Raw genomic sequence first — 27,208 nt, 5'->3', positions numbered from 1 at the left:
ATTTGTTATATTTAATATATATTACTTGAACTTATTCGTGTTCAATTGACAGGATATAATTGCGGCTTGACTAGGCTATATGCTTTGTGATTGGCCAATGTTTTTTATTAATAGCTTATTAACAAAGGCGTAACGGAAATATTTGAATCTTCTTCAATTAATGAGCATTTTCATATTTTTAAGACATCCTATATATATATATATATATATATATATATAAACTAAATTAATTTATTTTTATATTGTGAAACATATTGGTATTTTGAAATCGAAAATAATAAATATATAGATTTTAATTATAATATCTCAAGAAATTAACAAGAAAATGTTAATTAATCAACTTTATTATATTAAAAACAAATTAAACTAGAATCTTTTTCGAAATAAAATAATATATTTCATAATTTTATATACATTTTTTCATTTTTATATTTGTATAAATATGCTATTTATTTATATTATTGTTTAGTTAAAAAAAGAAAAAGAAAAAATGAAAAATTCTATAAAGATTATAAAAGCCTAAAAATTAAATTGAAATTATCGAAGTTATCAGTCATTTATGTTTGTTATTTTTAATTATATTACTAATAATAAATACAAGAAAACATGTAAAAAAAAAAGAATAGAAAGAAGATTTTGTCCAGTGAACTAAAAGGAAAATGAGCCAATCACAGCATAGTAACGGCCAATGAATCGGGAGAGTTCGGCTGAGACGAGGTAAGAACGGTTCATTTCGTGAATCTTTCGCAATTCGCTTCAGTTTGCCGTAGGGGAAGGAACGTTTGTTTCGCGATAGAATGTTTTTTCATGCTGCAGTTTATATCTATCATATATAGGCAGCTTTAGGTGGATTAACATGCGAAATTATTCATTTTTTACCTAGCTGTTGATATATTTCCTATGGAAATATGCATGGTGTATCAAACTTCAATCAGAATCTGTGTTTGACGATGCCGTTTGACAGCTTAACTTTTTTTTAAATTTAAACTCACTTTTTTCGCTTGATATAATTGTTAAAAGAATCCGTAAATTATACGTCGATTGGAATCTACTTGGTCCAAATGGATTGATCTTTTCTCTTAATCAAGGAATTTTGTTCGGTGAGTGTTTACTTTTACTTTTCCATTGAATGATACATACACATGCATACATACCACATACAATGCATACATACACAGTGCATATATACACACATACATACATACAGATACATATATATATATATATATATATATAATTTATAAAATTTAATGTTGCCTTACATAAATATTTGAGAAAATTCAATGCTTGAATAAATATTCCGTTTTTTATTTTACTATTGTTGAGAGATCTTATATAGAGTTCATATAGTAAAAAAAATGAAAAAATATATGGAGTATTTATTTCTTGAATATATTTTTTTCATTCATTATTGAATTTAAATTCCATTGTATTTATCTTATATTAAGTTTTAATTTTTAAATAAAATTTTTTTTTTAAATATTGTTAACTATCTATCATTATTCTCTTTTTAAAATGACTTTAGAAAGTAACATGCGATTTATTTATTTTGATAAGATTTAAACATTCGTATCGAATATTTGAACCTTATTTATATTTTAAAGAAAAAGAAAAATAGGATTTTTAAGAAAGAAAAATAGAACTTAATAATATTTTTAATAATTCTTGAATGATTTCAAATTATGATTATTTTTTTATACAATTGTAAATTGTATAAAATTCAAATTGATTATTGATGATTATTTTTTTTATACAAATGTAAATATTATTAGAAAAATTTTAATGAATCTGAATAATAATAATAATAATGAATTTGAATAAATTATAAATTCTATATAAATTCTCTTGCATATAATAAAAAAAATATTATAATAAAATGATAATATAAATAAATGATTACTTATGAAATAAAATTTTATAAGTAAATTAAAAAAATATTATAAATAATAAGTATTGTACTATTATTATAATATAATTCTTTTTGCTGCAAATACAATAAATATTTTCATATCTATCGAAAAAAATGCAAGCATAATTCTGTATTTCTAATAAAGCATCTAATAAAGCATTTGTTTCTAATAAAAATATTGCTTACGTTGAAAATTTTACTTTTAATAAAACTTTTTATGAACATATGTAAAAGAAGTAAAAATAGAATTAATAGATATAAGTAGATAATAAAACAGGAAGACAATTTCTGTTTAAGAAAATTTATTTTGAAAGAATAACATTAATTTTCAAAATTTATTTTTTCATTTTTTTAAATACAATTTAATATAAAACGTAATCTGAAATATAAAGATTTCTAGTCTATCATTTTATTATTTACAAATTAGAATAATAATTTGAGATAATATATCGAAATAAAATAGTTTTTTTTATTAATTTTGTTATTTTTTTCTTATTTTAATGTTTTTCCGAAATATTTTGTTTTATGTATAATTTATAATTTGTAAAGTATTTTTTTTTTCTTTGTTATAGAATTCTATAGTATTTATAAAGGATTTTTTGTTGTCTTTTTATAGTTAAAAATTCTCCATAGTGAACGTCATAGTTGAAAGAGTAGGTGATTACTCAACATTTTAGTAGGCGTTGTATGATTGATTAAATCAATCGTTTAAATTGTTGAAGAAATTTAATCAATTCGAATAAAGCGATTAGATTATTTATAAATTCGAAAAATTTTTGTAATTTGATGGTAAAATTTTTCGATAATATATGCTGCTTTGATATTTACATTTATATTAATATAATATTAATGTTTTTATTTACATTTAAGATTATACTAATAACTTGATCTGATCATTAATCTCAAAACAGTGTGATTTTCTTACATCAAAAATTCTTATATCATAATTTAGAATAAATTTTTGAAACTTTCATTAATTCTCAGAATGCGGATAAGTGCATAAAAATGATCCAAAATATAATAAACTTATTTAATTTTTATTATTAGCGTTATCACTGATTGCTAAATCAATAAAATAGGTAAAAATAATTCAGCTATTGAATTAAATATAGGTGCAGAATGACAAATGAATTGTTTTTTTTTCATAAAAAATAATTATCTTTATATTAATTAACGAATAAAACTTATTCATATTATTCTCTTATGATGTTATAATAAAATAAATTAAAATAAATTATATCAAGTAATGAAGAATAAAAAACATTATTATTTTTTATTTGAGATTGTTTTTATAATAAATCTACTAATTAATATTCTGACGAATAAATTAGAAATATTTATCTAACAAATAATAATATATCTAAATAAAATAGATGGAGAATATATACAAGATATATAACTAAACTTGACAAAGTGAAAAATATCTCAAATAAATTTAAAATTATCCATAATCTATTTTTCTAAAATCTAAAATTCAATTAAAATAATATGTTTCGAATTTCATTGTGTGAATCGAATTCTATCTAATGCTTTTATGATTGCTGTTTAGATAAAAATGTAAAAATTTATACATTGAAAGAACTTTTTCAAAAATTTTATGAGCTTGAAATATATTATTAAAAACATATATATAATATAATACATATCTTTATCTAGTTTAACTAATAAAAATGCAATGATATAGGTTAGGTCAGAAAAAATGCAATCGTATATCTGAATGTTAATAATATATTCTTTGGACTTTATTCATGATAAATTTATTCACTTTCTTAACTTTATATATATATAGTCACTTTCATAAAAATCTATTTGTTTAACTGTTTTAATGTGTTCTTCAAAATGTTATTTTGTTAGAAAATGCATCCATTGTAAACTACAGCTGAATCAATCCGGAAACTATAAAATATGAAGTTTTTACTTACATTTAACTATTTTACAATTTTCCAACGATGTGTTTACGATCATAAATCTTTAGAACTTCTGTTATTTTCCTTCCTTCATTCCAATCACGAGTATTTTCAAAGTGAAAAAAAAAATACAATTATCATGCGTGAATTCGCGAATTTGTTGAATACACTCGAGAAGTAAAATTCACTGATTCAGATCCTCGTGACCGAAATCGTGATCATTATTTACTACGTATATATTTAAAGTAACAGATTGGTTAAAAATTGACGTTCTATTTGCTTTTTGCGCATTAAAAGAATAAACTTCTGAAGAAATATTGGTTTTAAAAATATCACGATTTCGTCGTTATCTTTAATTTCATTTAAATCAAAAAAGAAAAAAAAAATACGTGTACATTAAGAAGCGTAATTTATTTATATAAATTCTTTTATAGAATAATTGTTTTGATTTACATATGCATATATTGTTGGTTTCGATTTAGTAGTACGCTAAATCGATGAATTTTTTTTAACATCAATTACAATAAAAGTACAAGTAAAAGTACTATAATTTCAACTAGGATAGTTTTTTTCTAAGAAGTTTTATGACAGAACCGACAAATAACAGAGGTATGTCTACATTTCTCGTGATTCAGCTTATAGATATATATATATATATATATATAAAATTTAAATAATTTACAATTACATAATTTAATATTTATAATTAAATAATTTACAAATTTTTCAATTTTTTAAATAATATTAATATTATAATTTGTATATATATTATATATATTGTATATATTAATCGCTGTCTGCGAGGCGTTATTTAAACTGTATAATGATTTTTTATGAGCGGTATGAATCATTATTCGGGTGCAAAAGGTTAAAAAATATCAGATATCGGTTGTTTAAGTTCTTTAACAAGAATTTCCATTCTAGTATAGATAAAAGTGGAGGATTGGTCGATCTGCTAAAAATATGTCACCAATGTTAAAAGTTATCAGAAATCGAGGATATGGAGCTTAAAGAACTTCCCAAGATTAAAAAATTCGCATTTTTATAAATGATGAATAAGAAAAATTTTACATTAATGAACAACATGTACAAATATCTTGCTTATATATTTCACGGATTTTATGTTATATGATAAAAATCAATATGTATATTTGGTTAGTCAAATGCACAAAATCAAATTTCAACTTAGTTTTGTTTTTATATCAGATGATCATAATGAGATTAAACTTGTATCAAATTGTTATTGAATGGAGAATAATGGTTTAATGTTTGTCTTATGTTTGTGTCTTATATTTGCTATTAAATAAATTGATTTGTTTTAATGCGAAATATGTATGTTATAAATATATAATAATACATGTATTTGAAAGAATGAATATATAAGACAAAATTGGTGGAAATGATTATTCAGAAATTATATATTCTCTTTTAAATGTAATAATAAAAATTTATTGATATATTTTTTCCATAACTCTTTTGATTTTATAACAGTTTTAATACATACTTGACATACTTTCAACTAATCTTAAAGTTTAATCTTGCGAAATTTGATTTCACTATGATTCAACTCAAGCATATATAATTTCAAAGAATTACAAAGAATTACAAGTAACATTTGTCGATCAAAAAATTATAAATTGGAAAATTTGATAAAAAAATGTTTTATTAAAATAATGTAGAAATAGTTAAATTATCATCACGCTGATATAATATTAAATAAGTTATATGTAATCCTTTAGTATGAGATGATACATTGTTCGCTTTGAACCTGCAATCATATTAAAATTAACAGTTCGTGTTCGAATGATTAATTCATGCTCCCTCCATATCTTTCGACAAAAGAAAAGGACTTTGAAACCGTACATGTATACTGATGAGTTGGCAGGCTTACAGTTCGTTATATTACAGTTGCTATACGCATAATAATATGTATACAGGATGTCCGAAAATAGATGGTATAATAATGTATATGAGACCGATTATTGCAAGAGAAATATAAACTGCTGGAAAAAAAAATCGTTTAAAGTTAATTTTCAAAATCTATGAGAGAAGAAATATATAACAAATATATACATAAATTTTAAGATCTTTATTTCTAAACGAAATAAAGAAATTTACCAAAGCTTGATTATAATCAATTATAGAAAATAATAAATTATTAGAATTATTAAGTATTAAAAAATTTGCTAGAATTTTTATTCATATAATTTAATTGTTCATAATTTCTAATTAAAAATAGGGATATAAAAACGATTTAGGATCGAAATCAGATTCGAAATCATTGCTATAAATTATAGATAAATTTTATACAAAAGAAAAATATTTTTTCTAAAAAATGAGTTTTATCCGAATCTTTTTATATCATTTGTTTTAATAAAAAAAATACATAAGATATTTTCGTCCGTGGATGCGAAAAGATTAACAAGTTACATAGTTCAGTTTTTCTTCGAGACACGAATACTTTGGCATATATATTCTTGAACATATTTGTCATGTATTAATATAACTTTTCATTTACTTAACGTTACGATTGGATATAAGGTGTAAAACTTTTGATTCAACTTGTTTGTAACGTCAGAACCTTCTAAACTGAAGTTTGCGTCATTATGCGCGGTATATGAACCAGGAACCCGCATGAAGCAGTGTGATGTCTGTTCTTGTGTTATTTACCTTTCTTTCTTTCTTTCTTTCTTTCTTTTTCATTCGTTACGTGCCCAATTTTCGATATTTAAACGCAGCCGGAAGTAGAAATCATAATTTATATAAACTAAATTTCTGAAAAAAATTATATAGGTTAACAATCATCGAAAGAGAGAAAAAAATCAAAAGTTAACATTTCTATCTTCCAGTGGTGGGGATGGCTGTCGGTCATTTATGTCATAGGCCATAGATCGTTTCAGTATCATCTATCCAATCTTTGCTTTTATAAATGTTTTTAAAGAAACGATTTCATTTCAGAACAATTTCATTTTTGTTGTTCAGTGGAAAAATTGAAGGTTATCTTCTCTCGATTCACGTTGTCTCGAACGGTCGGGAACCGTGTTTCTCTTATCTGTTCGATTGTTACTTATGTATAACGATTTTGCAAATTTCATCGAGTCTACGTCACGAGAAATTCTTTATACCGTGTTCTTCACACAAATTTCGATAGAATTGTTAATTAGAGTTGGAGAAACGTCTATGGTAATGGATATAAGCTGAAAAATATTTATTGTTATTGTTTCATGCGTATCGCCTTTTCATGAAATTGAATTCGTCCTTTTCAAATTCAAGGAAACTTGGTTGCTTTGCAATAAAAAAAATTAAATCAATTATAATAATTGATTTTATCATATAAATATATGCAAATTGATTCATTAGGAAATTTATTTAAGAAATATGACGATGAAAGATATATCTATTCAAATTAATCTTTCCAGAAATCAATAATATATAATATAATCATGTTTGATCAAAAATTGTTATCGAAATATAAAATAGTCTATTTTTTCTTCTATTTATATTGATTATATATTCAATTTTCGAGATATTTTTTTGTCAAAAAAAAATAAAATATTTAAATCATATTTATACTTACCTATTTTTACTTACTTTTCATGCAAAATGATTCTAATTTTATCAAAACAATTTTTTTTAAAGTTTTTCAGTTTTTGTATAAACGCTATATGTATATGAAAATTTGCTAATTATAATATTAAAGAAGAAGATGATATTTTGTAAATATTTGTAAATTTTACTAAGAGGAACATAAATCGTATTTAGTTAAATGTAATAATAATTAAATATAATATAAATATTACTTTGTTTACATTGATTAAAATTTTTATCCCGCATCAAGCAACAATATACATATTTATGCAATACAATGTGCCTGTAATACGAAAACTTGAAACCCAGATAAGATTTCAGTATACTTGAGAATATACTTTGCGCTCATCAGATAACAAAGCAATAAATCATTCTCGGGGTTAGCTTGCATTTTAATCTTTGAATTTAACTTTCAATTTAGAAGAGATTTAGATTTAAAAACCAAATTAATCAAATTTCAATATAGATAATAAATATTTTTAATTTTCATTCTTTTTCGTTTTATTGTTCATATTTGAATATAACAAGTTTATTAATTATTCGAATATTTTTATGTATATTTTTTTTATTATTGTTTTCATCATCATTAATTTTATACATAATCTAAACTATATGGAATCGTAATTATTAATTTCAAAATTAAATAAATGTACTTACATTGTGTGTGAATATTTTATAATATAGAAAAGAAATGAGTGAAATGTATATAAATATATAAAAATTAAAAATTATTTTTTAATATGAATCAATATTAAATTGTAATTTTATGTATTATATATAATTTTTCAAGAAATATAATTGATCATTAAAAGAAGAAAAGGTTATAAAAACAAATGTTAACTTTCTTTTTTGCGGAATTCCCTTGAAGCAATAATTATTTTAAAAAAATTTCTCAACACAATATTTAATGTGAATATACAATTCAGCGTGACTTTTAAACAATATAAAAACATATTCGCATATTTTCACAGCTTGACGTCCTTAAAAACAAATATCTTTACTCCTTTTCTTTTTTGCTTTCTGGTTTTTTTCTTGAACTAAATTCATCACGACATTTATAAAAATACTGACATATTTTTTGGGAATTTTATCTGTCTCCGTTTGTTATCAATTATTTTGAAGCCATGAATGCGATGGAAAAAGAATCACGTTTCTTTTGTCTATGACGTTATTATATAGAAAAAAAAAATTATTCTTGTTTGTCGAAATCGCTATGATAGATTTTAAAACTTTTATATTGTTATTTCAATAAATAAGAAAATGTATTAGTGCATTTCTTTTTTTCGACACGAAATATTTTATTTTCAATAATTTAATTTACTTTACATGATTAATTAATATTTTAGCTTATCATTATATTATTCATTTTAAAATAATAATTTATTTATTATATTAATCTAATTATTTATCTATGTAAATATTTTTTATATTTCCTAATTGTAATTGTATCTACATCTCTCGATTTATATCGTCGTATATGCATATATAGTGCATATAAAAATTCTTTCATGCTCGAGCATGTGATCTGCAATTTTCACGATTTATCATCTCGAGTAATTTTAGCTGTAATGAGTTGCACGTGTTCCATTAATGTCGATGAAGAATAATAATCCGAAAAGCAATCAATTTTTCTTTTCGTTTTATCTTTAAAATGTCATTAAACGATTATATATTGGGTCTCACTTAATACAAGTCAACAATTGGTCTGAATTATCTATTAGGATTATCTAAATATATAATCGAATAGAATCGTAGGTAATTTCCATTTTATTTGCATAAATCGAATGGAATGGAAAAATTTGAAAAGAATTATCATTAAATACAATTTGATATTAAAAAAAGAATATAATATATCTGAAATTTTTAATATTATTAAATTTATAATATTTTTTAAGTTTATATTACTTGAATTTTTATTATACTTTTATTATTTGATAGTCGTTTTTTTTTTCCAAAATATTTGCGAAATTTTTGAATTAGTTAGACTTTATCTCTGTTGAAAAAATGATTTTTATGCAGATACATAACACATTTTGAAGTATAGTTATATTATTTTATTTCGATAAAATTTTTTGCAAATTTCTTGAAAAATTTTTTCTTTTGTACGTTTTTGCTACCATAATTTGAGATTCTTCTTTATATATAGGTATGATAAAGGTATTTTTGAATCAATGTTAATTATAAGAAAAAAACGGATAAGAAAAAAATAATTATTTATAAGTATTTAAATATAGTATTACTGTAAAACTTTAAAAATTATATATATTATTGTTGTATAATTAATGTTTTTAGTCACTTAAAAAAGAAATTTGAATTCTAATTTTTTTCGATGTTGATTATAATGATATTTCATTTGCTTTTTTCGATTTTTTTTTTTTTTTTTTTTACAGAGAGATAAGTTTTAACATGAAAATTTAATCTGCGTCAAAACTGCTTATTCTACCTTGAAGATAGTAACATTACACTGAAACAGGGATATTGAAATTTCTTCATATACATTTTCGAGCTCTTGTTTTTTCTTCTTTTTTTTTTTATTAAATATTATGTCTCTTTGATTGTTATTAACAAAAATTGAATGAAATTAGAATTTTGTGTTACAGTTGTATATGTTGGTTCCGAATTGTGAACTTATATGTATGTAACGAATAAATATTGTATTATGCCCGAAAAAATGATAATTATCGAGCAAATATATTAGACAAACGATTCACACGTGATATTTCTTTGCTCACACGATTATCACTGAAAATGAGAGTCAATGAAGTTTACATTTGTTGAAATGACATTCGTTTCGAATCCACGCATGCGCAACGATCTGCACAATTTTAAGCTCTTCCTAACCTGACTGCTTTAATTTTCCAGCTATATTTAGATATATATTGTTTTTGTGTGGCAGTAGGTAATAAAAGTGATTGCAACTGGTGATTTACCGGCATTAATCTTACAGCTTATATACATACGTTACGAACGAATGAGTACTTGCCGAATGGAACATAATACTTCTTACATTTTAAAATAAATTCTATCGATGTCAATTTAGCCATGCATAAATTGTGCGACCGTGAATAACGAATTATGTCAAAATGTCTATCTTTATGATATGTAGAACAAAGCAATTTTAACTTGAAGATTTACGGTAGAGTTAATTATTTGCATAACTCAAACAAGATTATATCTTTATAATTATTTTCTTTTATTTTTTAATATCAATGTTAATTTTCTTTTTTCTAAATAAAATCATATGAAGAATTAAAAAAAAATGTATAAAAAAGGATGATATTAAAGATTTAAAAAAACGAATTCAAAAACTTATTATAAACAAAAATAAAAAAAAAAGAATAAATTATTTCTGAACTTTATTTATTTTCTGATAAAATATAGATAGAAATCAGCATCTTTTAAGAATACATAATCACTACGAAAAAAATAATATTCGATTATGCATCTTTGTATATTTTTTTCTTACGAAATGAGCAACTTTCATTTTTATTATATTTTATATTTTGTTTTTTTTTTTTTTTTAAATTTAAATAATTCATTGGAGATGTTTGAATTTTTCTATGAAGTCTACTTTTTTTCGAAAGGCCATAAATCATGCGAATCAGAAATCGGAATTTTTTTCTTTTTCATTAACAGAGAAATGATGGATGATTGAATAGCGGGGCTGGCCCATTTTTGATCAAAACTTTTTAAAAATCCTGAATTGTGATGTCAAACGATTATATCCTTCTTAAATGATTATAGCCGCATACATTTATTTTTAATACTAAAATTTAAAATCTATAACTTTTTCTTTGTTTCATTTTGAACAATCCATTTATCGATATGTATATTTTAAGAAAAGGAAAATATTTAATTCGTCTCTGTAACTATATCATATAATCTAAACAAGTTTAGTTTGTTTTTAATAAATATTATTTTAATATGAAATAATAACGAAAGATTTGTATTTTTCATGAGTGGTATGCATTTTTTATAAATTTTCAAATTATTTATTAATGAATTACATATTAGCGTTATCTAATAAAATTAAATTTCGTTATTTATACGAATTACAAGTTCTTGAATTTCTTGATCTTTTAATACTATTTTTTGAATACGATTATTACATTGCTCAAATATTATAAATCAGACATCTTAGGAAAATTATTAGAGATCGTAAATTATTTTACTTAAATGCATCATTCGATGACGATAATTACGATTATTTAATTATAATTGCTCTATGATTTCCTGATTATATGATCTAACTATGTAGAAACTTGAATAGGAATGATCTTAAGTATCAATTACGAGAAATACTTTATTCTTTTATTATGAAATGTTTTTCACTTCTTTGAAGGAATTATATATTTTTAGCTCTTATTAAAATCTTGATAGAACTATTTTCAAAAGTGGAAGAAGATATTAAATTAAACATTTACGATCACGATCACATTTGGCTGTCAATGTAACAATAATCGAGCACAAGGTACGTATAGTTCTTATCCCGTGCACTGCACAGATATTTCTATAGCACGTGTCTACGGGAAAATCCGTTAAGTCTAAATATAAGTTGACGGTAACACCTCGTTGTCATATTACATACATATTGAGGTTATGCGTGATATTGTAAAAAAAAAATTTGACCTATTTTTCGATTCCGATTTCTCTTTCATTTAATTTCATTCATTCCTATTATCGTTCAACTACCAATAACAAGCGAATTGCAATTTTTTTTTTTATTAAAATACATATTTATATAATTGAAAAATAAAAATAAAAAACGAGGAATGTTACAAACAGTTTTATTAAAAAATTTAAACTTCAATACTTTAATTCACATAGTAAAGAAACATTGGGCAAATAATTTAATTGATCAATGAAATAATAATTAAATGAATAATTTGATTGATAATGAAATAATTATTTTACGATAATTTTGCGAAGACGAAAAATCATGAATGTAGACATTCGTTTTATTTTTCAGTTGACCTTTGTAATATCGCAATTTTGAATAATAGAAATCTAATTAACATAAATTCTTCTTCTTATCGTTTCAGAATTGTGTAATATCTATTATACATGAATGGTTGGAGATTTGCCAGACATCGTCGGAGAAGGATCGATTTCAGATCTAGGAGATCTAAAAGGATGGTGGAATAACCACGCTATAGTAGCCTGGAGCTTTGTCCTTTTCGGCTGTTTCTTACTAAATGTCACGCTTCTATTGGCATTCCTTATACGTCCGTCATTACGGACTATTTCCAACAGGTTTGCTTCTATTTTACCATTATATATAATTATTATTAAATATATTGATGCACATATTATTATGCATAATTTTTTTAATATTTTGATAAATATATTATATCTGTTTTCAGATTTGTCATGAATTTAACAGTATCGAACCTGTTGGTATGCGCCATCATGAACCCATTGTTAATTATGGACGCCGCTTCGACATCGTCCTCTTTCATAGTCGAATCTCAATCCATTGGAAGTATCTGCGCGATATCAGAAGGTGCTGTGGCTATCGTTACCACGTCTTCAGTCTTCTCGGTCCTATTGATCGCTGTGGATCAATACTTCGCCGTGGTAGATCCTCTCCGTTACCGAGCTCGCGTGGACAAACTGAAATCTGGAATATTAATTATTTCAACCTGGTTCATCTCCATAATTTTTGGCTTCCTCGCTTTTTTTAATCCGAACCCTCAAAGTTTCTGGCAATCTTGCATATCCAGAAACAAAAATTTATCTTCCAACATTTCTTTCGATTTCCTGACAGAATCGACAGTATTGAATAACAACACCAGCGAATTGAATATCAATGGAATTTCTGAAATAGTGGAAACTGTCAAGTCTATCAGACTCGACGGCAATATGGATCTCATAGAAAATAGTACTACTGTGATCTTTGATACGCTTACAAGTGATACAATTACTTACGGCTTTGTCTATGCCATCGTGTATAGTATATTCGCTTATTTCATCCCATTCGTTGCTGTTTGCTGGATTTATGTTAGCATCTACGTGGCAGCACATAGAAATTCGGAAAGGACTAGAAAAAGTGGATCTAGACCTATATTATCGTCATCCAGTTTCACGGAAGATCAAAATGGCCCACCTAGGCTTCAACGTCTTCAGGCGGACACCATTGAAGATTTTCGCAAATTGCCGAAGATATCGAGTTTATCGTCGATAGATGAGACAAGCGAAACTATGCAACCGACTGGTCAATTATCTCGAAGGCGATCATTTTCGTCTTCCATGGATATAGAAGAATCTTCTCCTCCTTTAGAGGAGAAGACATCCTCGGGCATTGTCTTCACGGTCGATTTACAAAGAGTTGAAGTGACTCAATTCACAAACGGTGAAGAAAATTGTAAGAATGATAATTTGTACAGTGATTTAGCGATTGAGAAAAATATCGATCAAAATAAGTATCGGGAGCAAGATCTGCAATCCGAGAAAAACGACATATCATCGAAAGATTTGAAAGAAAATGAACAAGTGTCGGATAATTGGATGTCAAGAGGTTTGGATGTCGAGGAAAGCAATGAACCTGAAAACGAAGTTCGTTTCGATTATTTCGATAATTTAAACGTTCATGATAACAAGTTTTCCTTAGCTCTCTGTGATGATGACAATTCATTAAAATCATTGAAAATTTCCCAAATCGTGGAAGGAGAAGAAAATTTAAATAACGAAGTCAAAGAAAATGAGCTAAAAGTAATTCATGAAATTAGTGATCGAAAAGAAGAACATATATTACAAGATATAGACGATGACTTGACAAGTCAATTATCAAACCAAGGAGATTTTAAAATATCACCGAGTCCTTCAGAAGTGAGACCAAACCGTAGGTTATCGACGTTCTTTAATACAGACACTTTGCAGAACACACGTGAAGATGGTATCAAGACTGAGAAAGATAATAACGGTAGCAATGTTATTATAGAATCGTCCTCGTGTCTGCTGACGCCAATAGTGACGATTACACCGGCTCCAAGTAAAAACGATAACTTGCATCGTGTGTCAAGTGTGAAGAGTACCTCGAGCTACATAAATTCGTTGAAAGACCGGATAAGCAATGGTTCTATATTTAGGCACAGAGAAGAGACCAGAGCAGCGCGAATAAGCGCTCTGGTGATCGTGATGGGTCTGACCTGTTGGTCGCCATATGTAATATTGTTGGTAATGAAAAATTTACCTCGGTATACTGACCAACATTTGTCTCATAAATATGACGTACTGGCCTCCAGTTTCTTGATTCTGGCCGCCTATATTAGCCCGTTGTTATTCGGATATAGATCAAAACGAGTGAAACGTGAGTTGAGGAGGTTCTTCTGTTTCAGGAGAGAATTATCCTATAAAAATAATCGAAGTTTAATGGCCAAGAAGGTGTTGAAAAGACGGCACAGTAGCAATCTTAGTCATTTCGAGGTGGATCATAAATACAATATATTCAATTGTATGTACGGAAGGAATCGATGGCCGAAGGAAAAGGTTCAATTTGTTCAAGTACCGGACACAGCGTTGGTTGTAGAAACTTGTAGGAGCAGTTTCTCCAGTGGAGCAAGTACTCAGATTTCGAGCACTTCGACGGAGGAATGTTGACACGTATCCATGACGTTCCTGAAAGTTTGATGTTCGTTTGAAAAGTAGTTTATTAGTAATGTCTTTTATAAAGTACTTAATTCGCAATTATAATTATATATCTTTTTAAAGTTGTTTTTTTTGTGAAACAATTTCAGAGACGTTGATAGATAGAGACTGAACAAAAAACATTAATTATATAAGATTAAGGTTAAAGAAAATGGTCAAATAATATAAAAATATGTAGAGTTCGTTAAACAATTTTCTAGAGGAATTTTCTTAAAGGAAATGGGCAAAATGAGGTTCTATTAAGTTTTAATTTTTCATTTTTCTTTTTAAATTTTTTGTAAATAAAATAAATAAAATTTCTTTTTACTTTTTCTTTCAACAAAAATTTTGAGAATAATGTGATAACTGTAATAGACATTTTCGTTTTGTTTATTTTAATGTATACTATGTATCTTCAGATTATTTGACTTATTTTTTTTTTAAATCTTGCAATATAATTATACAAGATAATGTTTTATTAATTCCTGTAACGAAAATTTTAAATAATCACAATAAGACAAGAAATATGTCAAGGATCGTGAATTGAATACACAGATAAATTTGTGTAAGACAAACCGTTATGTTTGTTTCATCAACTTTTCATTTCATTTTTAAGATGAGATATTAGTATTATACATATATGTATAAGTTATTTGATATATACGTAACATTGAATTACATAATTTATAGAATTAAATTAATAATATTATCGATGAGGCTGTATCAAAGATAAATAGATTCTTTTTTTATTCAAGTGGCGACATAATTTTCGTCACGATATCCGTAAAATAATACGTGCAATTTCATGCATCATTGTGTTCGCATAAACAATTACTAGAATATAGTAATAGTTATAATAGAAATAATGCTTATAGATTACAATAGAGGCCATAAGTATTGATTGATCTAGTCGATTTAAATCTACTAGAATAACAGTATAACAAGTTCCAAATAAGTAACTTTTTATTTCTCAATTAAGCGAATTATGCTTCATTTGTTTTTTTATCTAATTGTAAATAGATTATTATTTATTTGCTATAAATTTTTCACTTATATATAAGTCGTAATAGACATCTAACAATAATTTTGTCCATATTAAATTTACAATGTATTTAAAATTTGAAATTTCTCTATAAACTTAAAATCACATTATAACTTCGGATTGATTCGATACGATTGGTTAACCAATATCCATGAACTTCGGTGTAATATGCATGAGTGTAAAAAATATACTTGTGGTCTCTACTTGATTATTGGATCATATAATTGAATTATTTCACACCAAGACGACATGCGTGACGACAATATTATCACGTGAGTGACGATATCGTACGATGCGCAAAACATTACATTACTTTTGCGCATTGAACAACATTTCATGTGAAATATTTGGCGCGATTTAGTGGAGAACTATTTCAACGACACTTGAGCGTATAACACTTGAACTATTTATTATTGATAAATTTTTCAAAGTATTTTCGTAAATAAATATATGTATATAAAATATATATATATATATATATATATATAATAACATACACAACTTTAAATATACTATACAAACAATAATATTTCATGTTATAAATCTATTGAGCCTTGAAGTATCAAGGATGGTTTACCGACTATTTTGTACATTACAAATAAAAGATCCTTTTTATTTATATTAAATAATTTGTACATAAAAAAATAGTATAATGATGAATCTATCATATACCGTATATTACACGGATGATTCTTCGTGTATACATGTTCGAACTTGTATTTTTGTATACCTGTAAAAACGCGTAAACACATGTATATTTAACAAATTGTTTTTAACAATACAACAATAAATAAAAACTTATTTTGGGCTTCTTTTATCAAAACATAATTCTAAACAATATTCAAGATCAATAATATTATACAAAATATCATTTTAACAATATTAAAATGATATTTATAAAATTAAAATTATTAATAAAGATATGGAGCTTTAAATCTTCTAAAATATTAATTATAAAACATTTGAACATTTTAATCTCTATTGCTCTAAAATTGCGAATATTATGTTATTCATATTTTATAAAAGAAGAATCAAAATGTAATTATTATCGAAGTCGAACTTATTCGAATAAATATATTACAGTCACTTAAATTCACAAATGGATTTTTTTCATTTCACATCAAACAATCATTTATATACAATTTGGATTTTTGGAAATGATATTTTTCTATAACTTAGAATTTTCAAATCGATGTGATGGTGGTGGGTGTAATCGTGGAAGTTCTAAAGTCGATACTCTTCCATCATCGTTAATGAATATGTTATTATCATATCCAAATTTATTATTAATTTCCGTCTTTGGTTCTTCTTTAGCAGCTCCATCCATCAAGAACATTGTCAGAAAGAACATGATGGAACCTGAAAGAAATTAAAGTGCGCTTATTAATTAAATTAAATTAAAATAACTATTTAATATGATATATTATATATATATTGAATTGATACAATAATATAATATCTCTAATATTGGATTTCTAAAATACTTACTAATACCATAGAAACCAGCGTAATAAATATAAAGAGATTCTCGGAAACCGATAGCCATTCTGGTTGGTTCGACGAGTATCGGTAAATTTCCACCGATATTGTTCATAACGAATAAGAAAGCACCAACAGTGGTCGATCTAAAGTGAAGAGGAACTATTTCTACAACCACTGCAAATACGATTCCAAACCACATTTCAGCTGTAATTGATATGAGATACGTGTAAGTAATATATCTATTTTCGCGATTATATACATATATATATAAGGATTTCATTTAAAAATATTAAAATTATAATAAAGCAACGAATGTAAATTTACCGAAAAAATAGGAAATTCCAAGAGTAATGATAGCCCATAAAGGATTGAAATATACAGAGCCAAAAGCAAACGGCGTAGCAATTATTTGGCTGATGGCTAGAACAGCTACCCGCGATCTAATACCCATTTTCGCAACGAATTTATCGCTAATTACTCCACCGACCACAACACCGATGCTACCGATCACTATAGTAACTGCGAACAACCACCAGCCCAAATCGTAGTCGGGGAAGTAATCTCTATAATAGAGATCGCAATTGTAGGCGAAACACATACCACCTAGAAATAAAAAGTTACCTTTAAATGACCAAAGAAAAGAAATCTTATGATATATGTTTTGTGAACAATTATAAATTGGCATATATATATAAAAAAAAAAAAATTCTTCTTTCAAAAGAATAGCTTATTACAATTTATAAAAGAACATATTGTATAAGATTAATAAAAAGTAAGAATTTGAATTTTGAGAAGTGTAGGTAAATATTTCTAATTCATATATAATGTATATTTTTCAGAAATTTTTCTGGAATAAACTATCTGGAGTAACCAGATAGACTCTAATATACCCTTGAAGAATGTATTTTTCAATCCTTCGCGTCAAGGTATTGCCCTTTACCGCAATGTCTGATGCTGGCAGCCAAGCATAACAGTATTATCCTCGGTTGTAAGATCACTTTCCAAATTGGTACTTTTTTCCCATCGGCACTTGTTCCTTCCTCGCCGATCGTCTTCCTTTCCGGTTCAGAAAGAGTAAAAGTAAGAGCAGCTACGATCAACCCGATTATACCAGCTCCGTAGTAGCATGCTCTCCAACCCTGTTTAAATATTTTATTATATTTTCTTAACAAGATATCTTTGAATGAAACGAATCGTGAGAATGAAAATAAAATCAATGTTTTTTTTTTTTTTCGTTTAAAAAAAATATATAAAATACCAAATTTCCAATGTTTAATCCTGGAATATAACGGCCAACAGGAAATGCAATGCCGTAACCACCATAAATGCCCCAATTGAATATTGACATAACGAGTCCTCTTTGTTCCTCTGGGAACCAATCGGAAAGCAAACCCGTGGCCAAGGGATTGCATCCTGCCTCCCTGTTTGTTTCAAATTATGTAATTTAGATTATATATCAATAATGGATCTGTGGCGTTGTAATGTGAGATTTGCAAGAAGAGAAAAGAAAGAATTTGTTTCGTCGAATCTCGTCATTTCATCGATTCAATAATTTCATTTCGACAGATCCTGGTGTTTTAGATGCCAAGAGAATAAATTTGAAATTTCATCATCAGTATTAATTGAACATAATTAAAGAATGATAAGATGAATTCTTTAATTATTATTTGTAAGCGGGATATAATTAAGATTATAGTAAAATATGACGTGTCGATTAGAACGACATAATAATTTAGCGTTTTTCTTCTTACAACGTCGTGAACAAAACGTTCGATGGACGTCGTAATATAAAACTGAGACAGATTTAAAAAGACATAGTCGTTTTTTTTTCAACTTGTGCAATCTTGACTTTATAAAAACTGAATGAGCGAGCAATTACATTTGTCAGAAGATACTCGAAGGTGATGAAGATGAAGAAGGCCACAGATCCAATTGGAAGAGAAGCATTTTACATTCAGCTTACCCTGCTGCTAAAATCATACGTAGAATGACCAATTGCCAATATTCTTTTACTGCTCCCATTAAAACGATAGCGATGCTGAATACCAGCGTACAAACGGTTAATAATCTCACTCTGAAAATTAAAAAATAGAATCTTTATCGATCTTTGACGTTTCGCAATGGTATAAACGTGCATTGAATTTTTAAATTTCATCATCTATATTTTTCGAAATAACTGTTTTTATTTGAAATTCTAATTCTTCTTGTCTCAACTTGATGCTCATCTTAAATACTATATTGTATATTTAAAAAATATATTTAAATATATTTAAAAAAATTAATTGATCATCTTATCTTTTTCTTTTTATTTCGAAAATGTTTCGGCTTGTATCAACGCGACATTTAAAAAACTCCGATCCGTTCTATCAATTTTCCTTTTCTCGCAATTACATTTTAATTTTATTCCAAGAATATTCATCGAATAAGATTTTGCGCGCGCAAAAAAAAAAAAAAAAAAAAAAATTGTTTAATTATTCATCTAACATTATTCTATTTAACGGTATACGATATTCAATCTTTTCAAAGCTTTATGAAGTAGTAGTAGTAGTAACGATAACAGTAGTAGTAACGGATATATCCTACGCCTACAATGTCAAGCAAGTATAGAAAGGCTAAATGACGAAACACTAGTCATGATATGTCGATATATCTATTGGAACGTATCGCGATTGAAGAAAAAAAAAAAAATAACTATCAACACGTTTACTATGTATATTCGATACGTTCACAACGATATACAAAATGCGATGAACAGTTATTAAAACAAAATCGCGTAAGTTCGAGCAGAAATATTTATTATAATTCGTTTTGAATGAAATAATAAAATTTTTAATGGTAAAAAAAAAAAAACCTGATCGAGATTGAATTAAGAGAAACAATACCGGGATTTAAAGATTTCAATAGATTTAATTTTTATAAATAATATATGTATACCTATTATATTTATCGGCCGCGATACCTAAAGCGACACCTATAATCGTGAAAACGGCGATGAAACTCGGACCAGCCAGTATTTGATAGTCGAGACCAAGGCCGTTATAGTTCCATTCGCAATAGCTGGTCCCATTCAGTTCCAGGGACACACAACTGTAAAATAAGATACATTCTAATGTTATCTAAGTTGGTTCTAATTCGATCAGAGTTAAAACGGATACACGAGTTTCACAAATGTAATCGATAAATATGCATATCAGTGGTAGAAGTGTTAAATAGATGTATCAGTTTCTGTTCTATTTTTCCATTATTTATAATAACGTATTATTGAACTATCTTTTTCGACGAATAAATGTACATTTTACGAATAAAAATTTAAAAAACGAGTTATTTATCACTCGGTAATTCTTTAAAAAATACAGTTAGGAGGAGACTTACAAACTTTCATTTTTGGCAACCTCACACTGAATCGGTAGATCGACAATCGCTAACGTGGTCGAATTTAATTGACAAGAAATATCACCGTAGTGGAGATCCTCAGCTGTCGCCTTGCTTGTGACACCTTGAAAACGATGGTGCATAAGAAAATTACACTGATAACGAGCATTCTCTGTAATTTATCGTGAATTATCCAATTATATCCGTATATTGATAAATACTCGTTGCATGCAAGAATTTACATTGTGTGTAAGAATATAAAAATTCAAAAGAATAGAAAGAAGGAAAAGAAAAAATACCGAGATATCCATCTGGAATTATGTCGCGCGTAATTATATCTCCAATTGACGATTTTACGAGGATAATTTAGTTTTTTTTTTTTTTTTTTTTTTTTTTAAGAAAAAGGAAATATAACAAGCGGAACTGAATGTGCATTACTTACCAATTAAGTAATGACCTAGCTCTCCAAGTACGTATCCAACTGAAACTATGGCCAACGCGTACGGCTTGTACAAGAATTGCAATTTTTGTGCTACTGTGCTACTCAACATTGTGCTCTGGAAAAAAAAAAAGGAAAAAAAATTAAATTTATCTTTATTTATTAAACGATCTTAATTAACGATGGATAACGAAGTTAGGATAAAAATAAAAATAGAATCATCACTGTATCATAATATTGATAATTTTTTTTTTCTTTATCTATTTCTTATGAAAAACGTTTTAAGTATATTTTTTTATTAAACGTATTAAATATAATTATATAATTCGAGTCATAGTGTGTTTTAATAGTTAATCATTTAATATTTTTACGCGAGTATAATATAGCTTGTCATTAAATGTAAATTCGATATGTACAAGTATTGTGAAAATTATCTCTCATCGTTTTTTAAGTACCTCCATTTGATTGTAAATGTGTGATTGCCAATGATGTGATATCTCCAGCTTCTATCCTAAGTATTAATAGAATCATTATTTTTTTTCATATTCACATGTCAATTATTGCGAAGTTTTATATTGAATTATTACAAATAATAATTAAAATTTCCGCAACAAGATTAATAATACAAGATAATAAGATTAATAAAAATGAATTGCTTTGAATATTTCTTCATTATTAAATAATTTATGAACAACTAAAGTAAATTTATTATTATTAATAGGAATCATAATTAGATAAAATAAGTAAAGAATTTATAAATCTATTATTATCATTAATTTATATCATTAATTCGAATTAAACTAATAACTCAGTGATTTAAATTATCATTAGTTAAGTTATTACATTAATAATAAATGTTATCTATTTTTAGTAATCAATGTATAAAATTAAATAAAATTGGGATAGAATTTAGAATAACAAAAATTGGAAAAGTCGAAAAAAGAAAATTAAAATACATTATTGAATTGTTTTTTAAATTGTTTGATCATGATTATGAGATTATAATGTTAACATTTCCTTGGTGTTACGGTAAAAAATAAAAAAATAAAAAAATTATTATAATTATTAAAAAATATACCATACTAATCGATAATAATTTTGAAATCAAAAAGATAATTTGTCATTCATGTATTATAATTAAAAATTATTAATATATACGTATATAATCAATTGCATTCTAAATACATTAATGAGAATTATTTATTCAAGGCTTACCTGTTTTGTATTGCTATATAATTATATGTAAAATAAAAATAAAATTTAAACATATGTACATATAATACATATTACTTTATATGTACAATTCATGAATAATAATAATGAAAACAGCAAGAGTAAAGCTGTTAAAAATAATTTGACGTTTCTTATTTCAAGTTCAATGTTTGGTGCAATTTATATTTATAATACTGTTATACCAGATCATTTAAGTTTTTTATCTTATTAAAAGGGAAAGAATAAAACATTGATTATTGAACGAATGAATAGCTAATGTTTGGTACAATTCACTTATCCATAGACTTCTAGCACGTGTATCATGCAACTTGGTCACCTTGAGCCAAAATCATTGAAACGTAACGAATATTATCCTTTTAATAATGTTAATTCCATCATTCGTGATAATCGTGCTTTAATACTATTTTGATAAAAGAATTTGGTGAATATCTATTTCCTTTTTATCTAAAGATGGTTTTTTCTTTTCATTTCGAATTAACATTACATATTACAGGATAAAAAATTTGAAATTTCTTTTTCAGTTGTATTTATATTGAACTTTTTAATTAATTCTAATTAATCATTTTATTTTATTATGTGTTATTTTATTTATAATGAGTGTATTAAATTTTTATTTCCAATATAACACGTCTTAATAGAACATAAAGCTTTTTTAAAATCTTTATTCATTATCGGAATTATTAATTCTAAAGTAAAGAAATAATGGAGAACAATATTTCTTGAATTTATATTATATTCTTTAACGAAGTTGTTTTTATAATCATATTTTTTATCAAAAAAACCGCATTATATGCACGTGTATACTTTATCTTCCAATTATTCACATGTGGTTACGATGGTGGGTACGATGATTATATGGTTTTAATGATTTTTAATTCGTAATGATTTTACGTTTTTAATTAAACATTCCGACCAACTGATATACATTGATGCATTTTATAATCACATGTTAGTGAACTTGTTGAAGATGAGATCGTAGTACATTGGATTTTTAAACAACCATAGATAATCCTTTAATGAAGATAAGAACAAATTGAATGATTGTAAAGTCAAGGTAAACTAATTAATTATTATTGTTGCTTTGAAGGGAATTTTTTTTTTAGAATTATATTTGAGATGAAAGAGTAAAAAATATTATCACATCAGTTATACAAATCAGTTAACCTCTAAATTATTTATAATATTTCTTTCATTTTGATAATCAGAAATACACTGAATTAGATAGTATTTACACATTGTCATCAAGAATACATCGATCTATTATACATATATCGATTTATCTCGTTTCACATATTCATCGTCATACAATTAATCAATGTCGTTGTAATAAATACAATCATAAAGCATCGAAGAATTGCATAATCGACAGAAACAGAATCAATTTGCAATTCGAACAACCGGATGTATGGGATCCTTTTTTTCTTTTTTTCTGTAAAACTACGAACTTAGATTAACGTTATAAATGTGGAATTTGATAGAGATAAGAAACAAGAACAGCGGTGGCACGATGACAGTGTAATATAGCTTTCTGTAATTACTGGCTGATGATAAATCGAAGGTTGAACGAGCCTTATGGGCGTATACTGAGTAGTCAAGAATGCTGATTGGTGATTGGACATGAATATACCAGACCCTCTCCATTAAGTCACCTTATAAATTCTTCTAGTATTATAAAATCACCAGTATTTATAATGATATGAATAACAATCAATCTTATTTGTAATTCAATTCTGATCCATAGATATTTGTAAATGTTTATTATTTGAATGATAGTAAGTGAATTGGCAATCGGTTTTAGCATTTTTGAGGTAAGTCTGCACTTTGTTATTTATATATACAATAATGCATAAGATGAGATTTGCGAAACATCAATTATCCGTAGAGATAAATATTTTGAGAATCGGAATATTCGTCAATTGAATTGAATGATATTAAGTGGAGATGAATTAGAAAAAAAAAGAAATCGTGAAATATTCTTCGCAGATATAGTTTTAGAAATTGATAATTCCGTATCGGCTAAGAATGCCATAACTACAGAAATTAACTGCGTGCATTATTGTATATACTTAATCATTATCGGACGTAAACATTTCATGCATGACTTGTCTTCAAGTTATTGCTTCATGTGAGGGCTGAAATATTTATATTATTATAAAATGAGAAAGCAAAGTTTTATATATATGCAAATTCCACGATATTTGATTTTTTCATTCTGAAAACATATTTTCATTGTGATGAAATATACAATTATCCCGTCAAAGATAATATATATAATAAAATAATAATTGTCATGTTATAGATAATGTTAGTCTGATAAGGGTTATATGATACACATTTGTTATGTGACCTATATAGCGTGTCTGATTTATATATTTTTTTTTTTTATATAACAGATTCGCAAACATTGCAAAGCAATGTTGAAATTGCGGCTCGATCTATTAGACGTTTACTGCGCCCACACACTGCTGTCTTAATATACATAATGTTTTACAATTGATTCAGATGGGTAAATAATTATATCAATTGAATGTACAACAGATTATTTAATACAATATTTAAAAAGAAAACAAAGAACAACACGCGTAGTATTTATTTGTAAGTAATGATTTTATTGTATTGTTATATTTTGAAAATCGTTTGAAATGAAAATATATGTATACTTTTGCTGAATCATTAATTTTTAAAATATAAATAAAAATTGAAAATTTTATTTTTAAGAAAATTAATTTGAATTTATACTATTTTATGTTTATACAATTAATTGTCTCAATTTAATGAATCATATTATAATATTTATATGTTTATATTCATTATATTAAGTAATGAAGCAATGTATAATGAAACGAAATAAATGTTCACATGTGCATGCATGTAATAAACAAGATATCTTGTATACCTCGTATATCATTCAACTCATGGTTAGTTTGAAACACGAAACGCGAAGCTTTTCGTAAGAAATCCGTATGTGAGTCGTATGGTTTGGAATGAGTTCCGGAATGCAAAACGTTCATGTTCGTAATTATATGATACATGTATAATTATTATGTGTAGGAAGGCGTTTGTTGTTCTTAAATACCAATGTTGTTCTAGTAGATAATTTTTCACTCATGTTAATTTTTATATTTAACTATTAATAATTATAAAAAGATTATTTTAATTGAAAATTGTATTGAGTTAAAATTAATTTTTTTTTCATTGTTTTATTTTTTTTATTGAAGCATTTATTAAAATCCATTAAATTAATATTTTTGATATTTTTACAAAGATATAACTTGTAATCAAAATAATTTAAATTTTTATTATTTATAATCGTTACTTATATCGTTATTTATAATCGTTAATATTGTAAATAAGTATAATATATTTACAATATATTTATCTTTGCAATATATTTAATGTAATCAAAAGAATTAGTTTAAAAAACTAGAAAGAATAAAAAAAATGCGTAACGTATAATACGATGTACAAAAACTAATTGATAAAATCAATTTATGATTTATAATTATACACAAGTTTTGGAATGAAAGTAAGATATAATGAATTTTTATTAAAATAAATGAAAGTTTATGTTACATTATATAACTTATTTAATATTGAATATTCGTAAATAAAAATTAATTTTATATCAATTATAATTGACTATAAAATTTATATTGATTTACATTTTATTTCTCTTAATAAATATTATTTTTTAAAATTCTAGATTTTTTTTCACTCTATATATTATTGGAATATTTTTTTCAATTGTATTTACTATCTATCCATAGGTTCTTCACGAAAAAATCTTTTCAAATAACAAAACCTAACCTAAATATTTTTTAAATTTTTAAAATCTTAGACCATGTTAATGATTCACAAATATTGTTTATGTTATTGTTGTTATTGTTTAATTTTATTTCAATTATTATAATTAATTATTTATTATCGTCAATTACTTACCTATTTATTTTAATCGTTCAATATGAAAGAATAAAATAATTAGTAAATCACTATCAATTCGGTGCACAGACACATTAAAATAAAACAAAGGGATCGAAAATATTTGTACGTGGCCGAACGTACACATGAAGATCGATCCCTCTGACTATGAGGGATGGAGTGTTAAATGAGAAACAAGCTAATGGTCAACCTTCATTTATAAGAAAGTGTCCAAGGATCAAACCTTCCGCAGACTCTATCGAGGAAGGGGCAATAACAGAGCCTGTGGATTAACAAGTACTTGAGAGTATTCGTTACCTATGGTGGGAGATATATAATACTCTTGATCTTCGATTTCCAAGGTCCTTTCTATTAATCGTTTATTTTCTTCTTTAAAGTTCAAAAGTTTTTAGAGATTATAAATAATAAATCAATTTTTCACTCAAATTTCAAAAAATTTTATTTTGATTAATTATTATTATTTTAAATCATTAAAATACTTATATTATTTTTTTTATATTTTGATTTCTAAAATATATATTATTCTCTTAAAATAGAAGATTAGATTAGATATTATTAAAAATTATTTGATAAAAATTTTTCTAAAGGTTTTTTTTTTTTGCGATTCTAAGGTTAATGTTATGCTTTTGTAATTTATAAAAAAATTATCTGATATTATACCATTTCAATTT

General features: G+C 25.5%; 2 protein-coding genes and 3 long non-coding RNA genes across 8 annotated transcripts; 2 read left to right on the top strand and 3 right to left on the bottom strand.

Moving 5' to 3' along the window:
* Positions 1-695: 695 nt before the first annotated feature.
* LOC147656843 (uncharacterized) lies at positions 696-1,078 on the bottom strand. Its single transcript, XR_015293802.1, has 3 exons — positions 993-1,078; positions 880-898; positions 696-810 (listed from the first exon to the last, which is right to left on the bottom strand). It is a non-coding gene; the product is annotated as an uncharacterized LOC147656843 (long non-coding RNA).
* On the top strand, positions 696-17,172 carry LOC100869495 (uncharacterized). Of its 2 annotated transcripts, XM_031920369.2 has the most exons (3): positions 749-1,100; positions 12,447-12,657; positions 12,768-17,172. In XM_031920369.2, the coding sequence occupies exons 2-3, from the start codon at positions 12,473-12,475 to the stop codon at positions 15,001-15,003; spliced, it is 2,421 nt and encodes an 806-aa protein (XP_031776229.1). In that variant the 5' UTR covers positions 749-1,100; positions 12,447-12,472; the 3' UTR covers positions 15,004-17,172. The 2 variants fall into 2 exon arrangements, 1 of the variants encoding a protein (XP_031776229.1); XR_015293798.1 differs by lacking the exons at positions 12,447-12,657; positions 12,768-17,172 and adding an exon at positions 4,741-5,288 and having other exon boundaries at positions 696-1,100.
* Positions 5,243-6,788, bottom strand: LOC147656842 (uncharacterized). 2 transcript variants are annotated; one of them, XR_015293801.1, is made up of 3 exons: positions 6,340-6,788; positions 5,680-5,816; positions 5,243-5,584 (listed from the first exon to the last, which is right to left on the bottom strand). It is a non-coding gene; the product is annotated as an uncharacterized LOC147656842 (long non-coding RNA). The 2 variants fall into 2 exon arrangements; XR_015293800.1 differs by having other exon boundaries at positions 5,680-5,819; positions 6,340-6,591.
* On the bottom strand, positions 16,456-26,729 carry LOC100865052 (uncharacterized). Of its 2 annotated transcripts, XM_086913599.1 has the most exons (11): positions 26,538-26,705; positions 21,821-21,876; positions 21,369-21,483; positions 20,927-21,050; positions 20,489-20,641; positions 19,518-19,628; positions 18,813-18,975; positions 18,495-18,693; positions 17,879-18,157; positions 17,561-17,758; positions 16,456-17,431 (listed from the first exon to the last, which is right to left on the bottom strand). In XM_086913599.1, the coding sequence occupies exons 2-11, from the start codon at positions 21,824-21,826 to the stop codon at positions 17,241-17,243; spliced, it is 1,539 nt and encodes a 512-aa protein (XP_086769725.1). In that variant the 5' UTR covers positions 21,827-21,876; positions 26,538-26,705; the 3' UTR covers positions 16,456-17,240. The 2 variants fall into 2 exon arrangements, with proteins under 2 accessions (XP_086769725.1, XP_003690554.1); XM_003690506.4 differs by lacking the exon at positions 21,821-21,876 and having other exon boundaries at positions 26,538-26,729.
* Positions 24,088-25,482, top strand: LOC147656841 (uncharacterized). Its single transcript, XR_015293799.1, has 2 exons — positions 24,088-24,406; positions 24,992-25,482. It is a non-coding gene; the product is annotated as an uncharacterized LOC147656841 (long non-coding RNA).
* Positions 26,730-27,208: the final 479 nt, after the last annotated feature.

The sequence above is a fragment of the Apis florea genome, unplaced genomic scaffold (genome assembly GCF_048593485.1).
Source record: "Apis florea isolate Af1SG1 unplaced genomic scaffold, ASM4859348v1 contig_3496_pilon, whole genome shotgun sequence".
Lineage (NCBI taxonomy): Eukaryota > Metazoa > Arthropoda > Insecta > Hymenoptera > Apidae > Apis > Apis florea.
This window is presented reverse-complemented; position numbering and strand designations above follow the sequence as displayed.